Source organism: Nymphalis io, chromosome 17, assembly GCF_905147045.1.
Source record: "Nymphalis io chromosome 17, ilAglIoxx1.1, whole genome shotgun sequence".
In the NCBI taxonomy this organism is placed as follows: domain Eukaryota; kingdom Metazoa; phylum Arthropoda; class Insecta; order Lepidoptera; family Nymphalidae; genus Nymphalis; species Nymphalis io.
The window spans coordinates 5,266,399-5,280,142 of record NC_065904.1 but is presented as its reverse complement, the minus strand read 5'-3'; the positions used below and the strand labels follow the sequence as shown (position 1 = coordinate 5,280,142).

General features: G+C 32.1%; 1 protein-coding gene across 1 annotated transcript in view; it reads left to right on the top strand.

Moving 5' to 3' along the window:
• LOC126775142 (cell adhesion molecule Dscam2) overlaps positions 1 to 13,744 on the top strand; it is a 232,919-nt gene that overhangs the window by 58,161 nt on the left and 161,014 nt on the right. The window contains exon 2 of the mRNA XM_050496926.1: positions 2,255 to 2,304. Coding sequence (XP_050352883.1) covers positions 2,268 to 2,304 — 37 coding nt within the window. The 5' untranslated portion in view covers positions 2,255 to 2,267. The remainder of the gene's footprint in view (positions 1 to 2,254; positions 2,305 to 13,744) is intronic.

The following is a 13,744-nucleotide window of genomic DNA, read 5'->3' as shown; positions in this document are numbered from 1 at the left end:
ATTTGATTGTGTTTTCCTACAATTCATTTGGAAAGTTCGGATTCACCCATTAAATATCTGTTCCTGCTAGTGACTTTCAACACCTGGACCATCTCGGCTTTTTATTTTATTATATTAGTGCATATTCTGTAAGAACTCACTCTTCGTATAGCACTGTTGTTATCAATAATTGAGTTAATTTGTTTTTATTTTTAAGATAAGACAAATAACGATATTTGATATAATAAAACAAAGATAATGAAAAACAATTGTTATATTATCGACTTCGACTATATTCTATTATAGCTTAAATAAAATAGTAAAAGCATTAAATCGTTATTTCAGTTAATTACTTTTGTGTATTGATTAACAATCTATTTAGATACATATTAGAAACTGTAGCTTGAAAGCTTCAGTGGATTTATCATTTATCATCCCTCGAAGGAAAACTCAGTTCGGGATTTTATTATGTAGCTAGAAAAGTTAGATAAGTAACTATGTTGTAGTATATTATACTTAATATTTTAATAGGCATTACTATTATAAATGAGATGGCTCTGCGGTTAGAACATTTGAATCTTAGCCAAAGATTGTAGATTCAACCCTTTTTTAGCTGGAAAACGCATTTACGCGTTTCCCCCGCATGAAATGCGGGTTATGTGGGACTCCCGATGCTAAAGGCGCTGGAATACCCACTAAAAAACCAGCGGTACCCGCTAAAAAACCAGCGGTACCCACACCGTCTTTTCGGGGGACGCCACACGTCGCTTGCGCATACTAGCGTGACGTCTCGAGGGTAGGCCCGCCTCTGCAGGCCTCTAAATTCTAAGGGGTTCTCGGGGTACAGAGACCCCCTAACCCCGGCGACACTTATGGCGGGAAAATGTAACCATGAACCATTGGAGAAACATGATGGAATAAGTTTCAAGCTTTAGCTCACCAGTTAGGACTTATTCATACTATAATGTCTTACAGCTTATTACTTCGAAGGAACGTAACAGATATTTAAGATATTTCATACTAATAGATATATCTATTAGTATGAAAGATATCGAGTGATTTATAATTTTGAAGCCCTTGACTATTTCCGGGATGATTTTGTATCAAATAATATGAATTATATTCATTATTTTGTTAGAATCAGTCAGATATTTTTACAATTATCACTTATTCAGTTTAACGTTTATGGAACGGTAGAGACAAAACATTTGATAAAAAGGTTTTATATAATATGCAAAATTTAAATGTAAATAATAATCTGTGTATAGCAGCAACTACTATGTTTACTGGCGTTTGTTCTCAGCAGAATATGCGTTCAGAACCGGTGATAAATTTGTTTTCAATTAATCTCTTAAAATGACTGTTCAAAATGTTTGTAAAAGCCTTATTGAATAAATTTTGTGCTGGGAATTATACGAGGATAATATCAAAATTGATTCAAGAAGCCTCATGGGTAAAGATCGAGTATTACCCAAAGTGGGCTCACTTTATTTGACGACGAAACGTTTATATAAAATGATGGGGATTATTTTAGTAATGATGTTTTACATTAAAATGGGCCTGAGAAAATTGAAAGTGCATGTTTAGTTCTGTTGTCCTTGGTATTTGGTGATTCTTTCACTTTAGTCGGATTCTAGCGATACGAAAATCATAAGTTCGACGCTACGTTAAATTCGCTTAAGTTAAGTTCTTACATATATCGACTACGGTCTGGAAGAAATATTCTGAAGTGAAAATTGTAGGTTAAGCCCGCGAAAGCATCTACAGTCCTGTAAAAAATCGACAGAAAAATTGCATGTACACATGTTTTGTTAGATACTTTGGTATAAAATATACGTAATACATAGACAGGTTATTCTTTTACCTGATTGTAGGGCTCTGTGCTAGTTGGGTATCGAGTATTGCCTACATTGCTCTCTTCCGGTTTAAGAACCGACTGAACTATTGTAATTGTTTGATTACAGGTACAAGGGATATAGCATCTTATAGGTTTTTATTACATGGGTGAAGTGGACTTTTAACGTCTATTGGCCCTGTGGCTTGCGTTTCTTAATTAAATCAATAGAGAACTCATGACCACACAATATAAATAATAAAGTCATCATTTATTCATCGATTTTCAGTTAGGTACTGATCTTGTTAACTCTTTTAGCACGATTATACATTAAATATTATGTAAGCTAAAACATCTTATTTTTATTCATACTAAGTACAGATGGCTGCTAAACCTCGCTCAAGTTTAACACTGATGATTAACAATTGTTTTTCTTTACAGGAACTTTGGGAAGATGAAGCTGTGTACATATTTACTGCTGAGTTTCTTGGGTAAGTTTAAATTATTTTTTCTAAATTAATGTAATGAATCTTACTTATATTGTTCTAACTGAAATGTTTTTATTTTTTGCGACGTTCAGCCGATGAATACGGTATTAACCTTTTTGTTATTATATGTTATAGTAAACTAATTTTCTATATGAAATAGGGGATTTATATTAAGCACATTTATAACGAATATTTGTGTTTATGATTCATGTCGTGTACGGCGGTGTAGGAAAACATCGTGAGGAAATTTGTGAGTAATTCAGCTACATATACATGTAGCGGGCGAAAAAATATATATACTTCGGAAAAGTATAGTGGAATACTTCTCCTATGCGAGTTCCATCACGCTTGCCTATCGAAAGTCTCAATCCATTGCTGGACATAGCCTTTTTTTACGCTGGGAAAACGCATTACGCGTTTCCTCCGTGGAAACAGTGGGGGGGGGGGGGGCGGTGTATGTGGTAGTTGCCGGTGTCCAAGGTGCCGAGTGCGCCCTGAGCATCGGAATACCAACTAAAAACAGTACCTTTTCAATCTTAACGAGGAGCGCCACGGGATCGCTTGCGCATGCTACTATGAGCTGGACACAGCCAAACGTATACTAAAACATCCAGTTCTCCTTCTATATAAAGTTCCAGCCACTTCCTTCAGGATATTTCTTTTCATAGAGATAGTTTATAAAATAGGCAGCTTTTTATTCTGTTTCTTCTTTTATCAATTTTTTCAATACAAATGTATTATCATATTGATTTGTTTTGAAATTTAGTAAGACAAAACAAATTTAATTTAATGTATTAAATATTAGTGCCTCAGCTGTACCGTTCCAGTATATTTTCAAACAGCGATGAAACAAATTTCATCCGTGGGTGGATCTCGAGGGATCGGTATATCTTTGGACATGGATCTCTTGGGCGTGGCCCTGCTGTTCCTAAGTTGATTGTACGATGTTAGAAAATGTACTCAAAAGTGTTATTTACCAGTAAGCTAAAACAAAAAAAAAATGTATACGCCTTTTTGTTATTTAGTTTAAAATGTCAATACATACACACGTAATTTCACAAATAAACAACTTCTTATAAATGTTATAAATAAAACAAAATATTTAATAAAGATACGTAATATATAATTCTATTTCTTACAAGTATAGATTAAAAAATAAACGTGTTTTAAAAAAAAAAAGTTGCACATACAACCAAAAAAGTCCCATAGCTGTACTTGTTCTATATTTTCAAGCAACCTCTCAAAATCTTTTGTGTCGAGTAACACTGCGTGCGGTAAAGGGCTTACGAGAAAACTTGTCCTGTCTTATCTCTCATTGTTCTCCCCGAGTTACCATGTAACAACATTCCGACTGGGTTCTTTGTTAGAATCGGCTTGGTATACAAATTAAATATGTTCCTCTTAATTAAACAGAACTGTGGACTAAAAAGAAACTTGTTGAAACGTTACTTTGTTGTATTATATTACTTATATAAACTTATCTTTCAAAACTTCTTTTATTAAATAATATCACGCTGATCTTATAATTTTATTTATAAATATCAATCATACCTAATTTTTCATTTTAGTATATGTATTTAGCATCCAGAAATGAAAACTGATTTCATAAAAACTTCGAATTGGACTTTCTAAAAATAGAACACCTAATCTTACAAATTGAGGTAAATGACTCATTCAATTCCTCTTAAAAATCCAAACACCCATTTGAACACATTCATCAAATCACAAGTCATGCCAGTAATTAATTAATTACTTTACCTTTCTGTCTACCAACATAATAACGGGTTTAAATTATATATATTATATATTATAAACGCTGTTGTATGGATCAAGTAATCTCCTAAATATATATTATTTTAAATAATTTTAAACACAATTAGGTCGTGGTGGGTGCGGCGTATTTTAAAATAAGAGCGACTTTTTAAAATAGATATTGTTATGTCTATAACAATTTCGATCGCGGTTAATTTATCTCTAAATTGAATGTTCAACAGAAGCTTTCTTATTTGCCCAATTAATAATGATATAAAAAAAAATCATATCAACTTTCCAACAAGAGAAATCTTGTTAGATAGTATTTTCCTGTATTCCTATGCTAATCACCGGGAACTGTTAGAAAAAATAGTGTTGATCATAATAGAGATATAACAGTAACTTTAATGTTAAGAAACCTAAATATTAGGAGACATTATTAAACTTGGCCTCAGTAATAATGGGCTGAATAATTGGTTTCCATTACAACAATACACCCAAAAATAAATTGATGATTGAAAATGTATATAGTAAAGTAATAGCCTGTAATTGTCTCACTGATGAGCTAAGGCCTCTCGCTTTTGAGGTAAAGGTTTGGTATTAATTCTACCACGCTGCTCCAATGTGGGTTGGTGGATACACATGTGGGTGAATTTCAGTAAAATTAGACATATGTAGGTTTCGTCAATGTTTTCCTTTACCACTGAGCACGAGATGAATACAAAAAACCTTTGCTTGCCTGGACTCGCTATAATCGGTTAAGATTTGCGCTTTGTAACCAAAAGGACCTCCTTGTGGAAACTTTTGATTTTGATGATTGATTTTAATCAATTATAATCATGTCTCGTTTGTTTTTTTTTTAAATAAAACCTACACGTTAATTAACTAAATCAATCGAAAATTTATCATTGAAAAACATAAATGACAGCAGCATTTGTAAAGCAATGACACAACGTATATAAATTCTAAACTAAATTCAATAATATGTAGCAGATATATTTTACTCAATAAGTGTATCTATCTCGACTGTGTTGGCGGCCGAGCGTAAAATTCACTAACAAATCGCAAACAAACTTCATTCATACTGTCGGGAGCGCTTCGTGCAAGCTAACTAAAGTTGAACATGTATTATATCAGCATAATATATGGCACAAAGAAGCTCTGTCGATATATATGTGATTATTTTTATCACGTTGCATTAGTATAACTATACGTAGGTATTCATGCTTCATTAATAGTATGTTCTAGAAAAGTCCATGTAATTTCTGATATGACACTCACTCCACAAGCTTGTTCTCAAATCGTTCATAAATTTAAATTTTGAAGATAGATAGTATTATTATTCTTAACGGTTAAAAGTTGATTCGTTCATTTCAAGAACACATACTTAAAATGTTATGTAAGTCAATGGTAGGGCAAGTATGGATAGATAGATCGCTTGGTGTAATACTATTTGTTTTATAATAGTTATTTTTATATTTAAAAAACTATCTCGAAACGTGACTTTCCGGTGACTTGGTGTACATTCCACAACGCTGACCCAATACGGTTTGGTGGATACGTCTGTGGTAAATTTTCATCCGAAACCTAGTACGAGATAAATTATAAACACAAAATAAGTATATTAAAGTATATTAAATCTCAGTGATACGATTAGCATTCACATGTTCTAACCCACTGATATTTAGTAGTACCTGAGTATCAATGATAAATTTACACATTTGCGATTGTTTATTTAACAATCCTTTAATCATTGTTTGATAAACGAATATCAAAACACATTAGTTCGTGTAATGTATTTACCGTAAATGCTTGTATTTCGTTCAATAACACAAGTTGGTTTATGTAATTTAATTATTTAACCTACATTTTAGTGCGATCAATGTTTATAAAACTCTTCCACGTTATCCGCCGGCTTAACAATTATTATAAAATTGTTTTTACGTGTAAAATATCAAATTGAATGAAATATCATGAATATTCAAATGTAGAAAAAATTTTGTTTATCTTAAATTAATAAATATTCATTAAAACAAAGAAATTAATACGTCTGTTTTAAGCGTGAAGTCTGAATTTGGAGTCAATATTATCAAAGTGTTTTAGTTAGGAGTGCAGTATTCACTTGTTTATAACTAGGCTCGTATATCTTTAAACTATTAAGTTTCAATTTCGCAAGCGATTTTGAATTTAAACTCATCAATAGTCTACATAGCTGATAACTTGGAATCATTTTGTATATAAAAAGCAAGAAGATGGAACTTACGCGTATCAATTCGATAGTCTAAATTTAAACCGGGTGAAATTGAGAAGCGCATTTACTTATATGATAATATTATATACTAAAGCCTTCTCCGAAACGCGCTGCATCTTCTGATGCAAGTGTTTATTGGTTTGGTAGTTTTTTCAGTTAAACATTATACAAAAACTTCTTCTCATATGTTAGTATATAAGATTTAATAGTCATATTTTTATAGCTTTACTTAGTGCAATTCACTTTAGCTTTGTGCAACCCTGTCTGGGGAGGTATCAGCCATGCATCCGATATTCTACCGCCCAACGGTCCTACTTAGCACTTTTGTGTTCCTGTTTGAAGTATGAGTGAGCCATGAAACTATACATAAGGAACTTAAAATCTTAGTTCCCAAAATTGGTGATGCGATGTAAGAAATAGTTAAAATTTCTGACAGTGCTAATGTATATTTATGGTGGTGATCACTTACCATTCGTGGTCCATTTGCCAGTCCACCTACCGATTTTATATTTAAAAAAAAACAACATTTAAAGATGAAGCCTTTAGTTATTAAGATTTTACTAAGCATTACTCCAATTCGTCTTTTACTTGGCACAAAACATTATGTCTCTGAATGTACCGCAATAGCCCAACAAGTTAGAAATGAACTCGGTACTTTATTATGACCTATCAAGTCTGTGCGCCATAATGGTTTGATTGCCTTATTTTTTATTTAGTCCAAGTTGTATAGTTCGTTTTTAGTTGAAATAAGTTGCAACATGTGATTTGGTACACAAATAAGAAGTTTATTTACACTCGCAGTTTATTTACTCGGTCAACTTTACTAGTAGTATTTGTTTATATTGAACAGAGAAATTGTTCAATATTAAATCACATTTTATTGTATGTTCGTTTAATTTTCCTTTTCGTAAATAGATGGCACTAGTTGTCTTTTAAATCGCGCTATAGTTATTTGTTTTTGTAAAGGCTTAATAAGCTTGGCCTATTTAAAATGGGAGAGACGAAAAATTTATCTGACCAGCAGTACAAATTCAGTAGTTTTGTTCTAAAAGTATCACAGTACAGTATTAGTAGTACCGGGTAACCCCAAACAGCCTTGTATACAATTTATTTATACAAATAAATAAATGAATAATTTCAAATTTTATCTCGAGGTCATAATTATATGTACACTGTTTAAGCCAACTAGTTTCTGTTCTATTAAAATAAGTTTTGTTTTTACTGATAAAACTTTTATCCACATTTTTTTCATTAGAGAATTACTAACAAAAAGTAATAGAATAGAACTATCTACTTAATATGAATATAAAACATATTTAAACTAGCAAGACATATTGTAAGCTCTAGTAAAGTAAAAAAGTAACAGTCTGAATTTCCTACCTCCCATTGAGGCCTCCTCTCCCATTGCGGTGAAGGTTTGGAGCTTGTTCCGCTACGCTGCTCCAATTCGTTATAGTGGACACATGTGGCAGAAATACATGCAGGTCTTCTCACGATGTTTTCCATCACCGCCGAGCATGAGATGAGTTTTAAACACAAAGTAAGCACATCAAAATTCAGTGATGCTTGCCTGGGTTTGAACTAGCACTCATCGATTAAGATTCCAGCGTTCTAATCACTGGCTGGCTATCTTGGCTACCCTTAAAATAACTATTTTTAGAAGTATATAGATTGATTGCAGAAAAAAGTATTGTGATAAAATTGTAGATCCAATATCGGTATATTTTTTTATAATATAAATTGCAAGCTCGTTTTAAAACTTTATTTTTTGCAAAACTCTGTAGAGGAAATAGCTACTGCGTTTTATGGACATTTATTTTTGGTGTGAAAATATATAGGGCAGTAACTTCTATTTTTACGAGTTTATTGCCGATGTCTATTAATTTTATATATTAATGAAGTAATATTTTTCTACACTAACGGCCAGTAAATCTCCGAATGCTGTGCTAAGGATTCCTTCTTTGTAAAATTTTATACAAAATTGTCGAAGCCTTTAAAATAAATATACGAAACATGTAATATTTGTTACAAAGTGCAAAAGGCTTTTTTACCTCTAGCATTTATAATCGTACGATACCTTAGAAAGAACATATTACTGCTTCAAGGATATCCCAAGGATATTATAACAAAGCCTTGTAGAATGCTTTGTGGTAGGCGCGCTGACAAAGGTCTTATTTATACGCTTACCTTAGATTAAAACCACGATAGCAGTAAAAACAAGAGAACCTTCACTTCGTAGAGATTTGTAGATTTGAATTTGAGTACCTATTTATTTAGGCTTGCCTGGTACCTTTAACAGAAGATTACTATTGTAAAAACTAGATTTCAACACGCAATCCGCAATGCTCGTTAAAAGTATATCATTTTCCCGCCATAAAGAGTATCTGTCAGTGTTCTTCTTGCCAGATTAAAAATATAGATTATTATTGATTAATATAAAAATTGACAGATACTCTTCAGTAATATTTAATAATAATTCGTATTACATCTAATATTATATATTACAATCTGACTTAGTCTAACCATATGCTTGTTGAAAGTTTATGTAAATAATTAATTTTTATTTACATTTCTGAACGAAAAACTGAAAATTATCGGAAGAAAGAGTAAGACGTGAATAGTGCTAAATGTAGTGCTGTGCTAGTTTAAATAAATTTAAAGTGAAACAATGCTTTTTTAAAAAATATTTATTGGTATCGGCAATTTACTAAAACTACTGATAGTGGGTAGATCGAAATATTAAGCCAACAAGCTACAACAAGACTACAAGTAAATACTATACCTAACAAAGCACGCTACCACGTTTCGTGTGATTTCGTATTGTTATATAATAAAGCATACCAAAAGATCATTAAACCCGATGTCTCGGTTTCGAATCAGTTCAATCAATTAAATGTATTACACCAAAAATGTGTTATTTTATTTTTATGATAATGCCGCGTAAAGTAATTTTATGTCAAAAACATTTCGTTTAAATTAATAAAATTATTTAAAGTTGCTTTATATTATATTATATTTAATATGTTATACAGCAATATAAAAATAACACGCATATAAGCTTAAACCACATCGAAATAAAATAAATACATTATGTTATCATCATCATCATCATCCTTTTGTCGTCCACTGCTGGACATAGGCCTCTCCAATGGCACGCAACTAAGCTCGATAACTTAATATTATAAATGCGAACGTAAGCTTGTTCGTTACGTTTTTACATCTTAGTTAGTCCATCGATCATCATTAAATTTTCCATACACGTTGCTTGGGGTACAGAAAAGGACATAGGCTACCAACACCGGCCTCCCCCCACACGCAGGCAAAGCCGTGGGCGGAAACTATTCATCATATCAAAATAAAGGTTAATACTCGACACTGTTTCATTTGAACCGCATTTAATCTGAGCTACCAAATATAATAATTAGAAATAGCTTACAATAACATTGTAATTTCGAAGCGTAACTTGTTAAGCCTGTTCTAAATTTTGTGCTAGAATTATTTTAGTATGCACGTATTACAAACTATGTACTACGAGTATAATCATTGACTCGGTATTTGCGTTACGGAATGAAATTTATCTACTATTTCATTTCGTATACAATGTAATTTGAAATTATACCTCATTTTATAATGAAGCATAAATTTAACTCTACAGTTACAGATTAATTATATAACAATTAAAATTATTCTGGTTTAACGGTTGCTGCCTTTTTAATGTTATCACGGATTTCCGTTAGTTTTAATACGAAATTACTTATATCTATCTATACATGTATAAATGTTTGTATTGTAATTAATTTTCAATACAGTTTGAGCGATTATCGTGAAGTTGAGAAACACCTTTTTTAATGGGAAAGTTTATATGTTATCCTTTACGCTGTTGCTTTTTTGTCATTTTAGTTAATATAAGTAGGCAGAAGGGTAAATGAACCGCCGACGATTGGACGATGGTGGTAACCACCGTCCAATGACATTAGCGTTATTTTGTCTATTTTGAATAGTCATTGTGCCAGCAACATCTGGAACTAAGATGCTATGTCCCGTCCCTTGTACCAGTAATTACACCTCTCATCATTCAAACTGGAGCACAACAATTATAAGTGCTATTTTGTGGTAGAATATGTGATAAGTGAATGGTACCTACCCAGACGGGCTTGCACAAAGCCCTACCAAAATTTAAAAATGGTATTTGCGGAAAGATTAAATTTTACGAATATGATTACGAGTAACAAAAATTCGTTATAAACAATGCACGAATGTGATCTTGCAAGAACAACTTGTTGCATCCGATGTTAATGATTCGTGAAAATTAAATGACATGTTAACGTCTTAAATTTGCTTTGTGTTTTAAATTTCCGTTCTGGAATTCTCTGTTGTAATTTCCTATTATAAATGGTCTGTAAGCAATTTATTTCGTACACGAATTTCTGCCGTTTCATGAAACGGTTAAGAACAAAGATTTTATTGAGAAATTACGATAAACGTATTAAATTGTTTTTTTTTCTTTGAATCGAAAGTAAATATACTGAATACATGTTTGTTTTTTACATTAATGCTCGCTTGAAAAACAAAAGGTTGATTTGAGAACATAAATTTTGATATCCCGGGGTAGAGCAAAATTGAGTTAATTTTGAGTTAACAAAGCCCTCAATAATCACTTCTAATTTGTTACGTAGAATCAAAATATTAAAAATATGTTAAATACATATTTTTAATATTTTACCTTTAATATTGTTTTTTTTATCAATGTACAAAAATGTGTTGTTATCGTTAATTACTAACCATCGCTGTTTTTGTGTGGGTAGGAACATATATTTTTAAAACTAGTTTTCAACTGCGGCTCGCCCGCGGGGTGCAGGGGGGAGGGCAAGTATTAGTTATAAAAAGTAGCCTATGTCCTCCCTTGGAATTCAAGCTTACTTCATACTATTCATCAAAATTGGTTAAGTCATTTAGCCATGAAAGCGTAACATACAGACAGATGACAGAGAGATGCTTTCGCATTATAATAGTAAGTCAATCCTACTGCAAGCAATATCTTAATAATTAAATAAATTTCTGATATAAATGAAATTTAGCAGACTTTAACAGCAGGCTGCCTGCCAGACGTTAAATCTCCTTAGAAATTCGGATGGGTTTTGTTGTTGTAAAGGTTGCCACCATACGGGTGCTTGATATGCAGATGCGCTTAAAAACATATTTTTTAATCTAACGATACTCTCGAGTTAGATTGGGCTTTGTGTTACTCAAAAAAAAAGCCGAGATGGCCTAGTGGTAAGAACGCGTGAATCTTAACCGATGGTCGTGGGTTCAACCCCGTGCAAGCACCACTGAATTTTCATGTGCTTAATTTGTGATTATTATTCATCTCGTGCTTGACGGTGAAGGAAAACATCGTGAGGAAACCTGCATGTGTCTAATTTCACTGAAATTCTGCCACATGTGTATTCCACCAACCCTCATTGAGCAGCGTGGTGGAATAAGCTCCAAACCTTCTTCTCAAAAAGAGGAACGGAGGCCTTTCGCCCAGCAGTGGGACATTCACAGCCTGTTACGGTTGTGTTACTCTGCTGAAATACTTTTTAATAATCCAAGATATTATATAAATTGCACATAATAAGTTACGCATATCTGTACTATTTTTGCCAGAGTTTGATAACAATTTGATTGAACTCTTACTTCATTGATGTAATAAGCTATCTTCCTAAAATAAAAACTGAAGGTTATGTTTATCTGAACAACAGACTATTTACTTGTGTGAATATAGAAAATATAAACATACAAAAAGCATTGATTGGTCTAGAGGCTCAAATATAAGACTGCAGATCGAAGAATTCTTAGGTCAAACCCTAGATTGAGCCAATAAACAATTAAATACACATTAGAAAAACACCTCTCCGCCTCGGAGAGCACGCGAACAAGTTCTGTGCTTGAACTCTCTCATATTGTGCACTATAAATTAAAATATTATTAAAAATATTACCTGTGCAATTGGCCTTTCGCGTTGGAAATGGCCAACGTAATCAAAACCATCATATCATCGAGAACATCAATACCAATGGGCAACATTCAGCGATACCCTGACCGATTTCAGACCAGGCTAACTCTATCACTATTCAAGATAACTCTTTTGTCGAATTTAGTTTAAATGGTAAATCAATAAAAAGGTACATTTATAATATATATTTTTGAACTATCATAAAAATAAAATGCGATACAAAGAAAATCCCACTGCGTATTAAGAACGATTTTATATTATTATTTTTTTATACCTTCAAAGTTTAATGGGATTCTAAGAATCCATTATAATGATTCCATTTGTAGGCGTTGAAATAAGGGCCAATAGTAACTTTGTTATTTAAAGATTTAAAAGAGATTTTTTTTCAAATTTATATTTTATCTATTTAGTGGTAGACGGCTCGTCTGTAGGGTGAGTGAACCAGTGTCAAGGGACATAACATGTTACATCTCGTGACATCCCATCACATGTTCATTATTGCACGGTAGATGGGACATTGCCGGTGTAGGGATACTTCTATCAGTGATAATATATATGAGCACAGATGAGTTACCATCAGGTGATAAATAAACTATATGGGTATACTTAAATATTGTTAAACGCAATATTATTATTACTTTTCGTATAGAAAATATTAAAAGAAACCGATTATCATTTTATATTGTCACCGATTCATTATAGTTTATATTTCTGGAATAATATACCAATATTAAGTAATGAGTATTTTTGACTATAGTATTTATTGCAAAGAAGTGAACTACTTGTATGATTGAGTTCGAGAAGTTATGTACATATGTAAAGACTTAAGTCAAGTGTCACGGCAATCGCTAATGACATAGAGGTATGACGGACTAGCCAATATAATTTTTCATTTTTATCCAAACATTATTGACCTAACAGAAAATATTTACGATTTTCTTCTTTTTCCTTCAACATTTTTTTGACATTTAAAAGAAAAAGGCAAAGCTATACTAACACAATAGTAGAAAATCGCTATACAAAAATAATTATGCCAAGTAAATGTTCTGATTTTTGGATCTTAAATTTTGTTTTTTCTTTCTAATTATCTTATTTATATTTGATTCTTTAATAAAAACACAAGTAATAGTTTTTTGCAATTCCCTTATTCGCTTTACCTATTCCTAAAATCTAAGTACCTATGTGGATCGAAATAATTTGAAATTAAGTAGAAATTTCTACAATCGTCTTCCGAGAGCTTTAACGATTTCTGTCTTAAATTTCTATATTATTCCTAATCCAATATCTAGAATTTCCGAATGTGCAAGCTGTAATTAAAATGATTCTCTTTAAAGATATTTTCTGATGATCAAGTTAAAGGAATATGAGATCGACCAAATCCTATTCTCGGTAACTAGCGAACTTTCTCAAAGTCTTAGCTAAGTGCCTTAAAAATTTAAGAC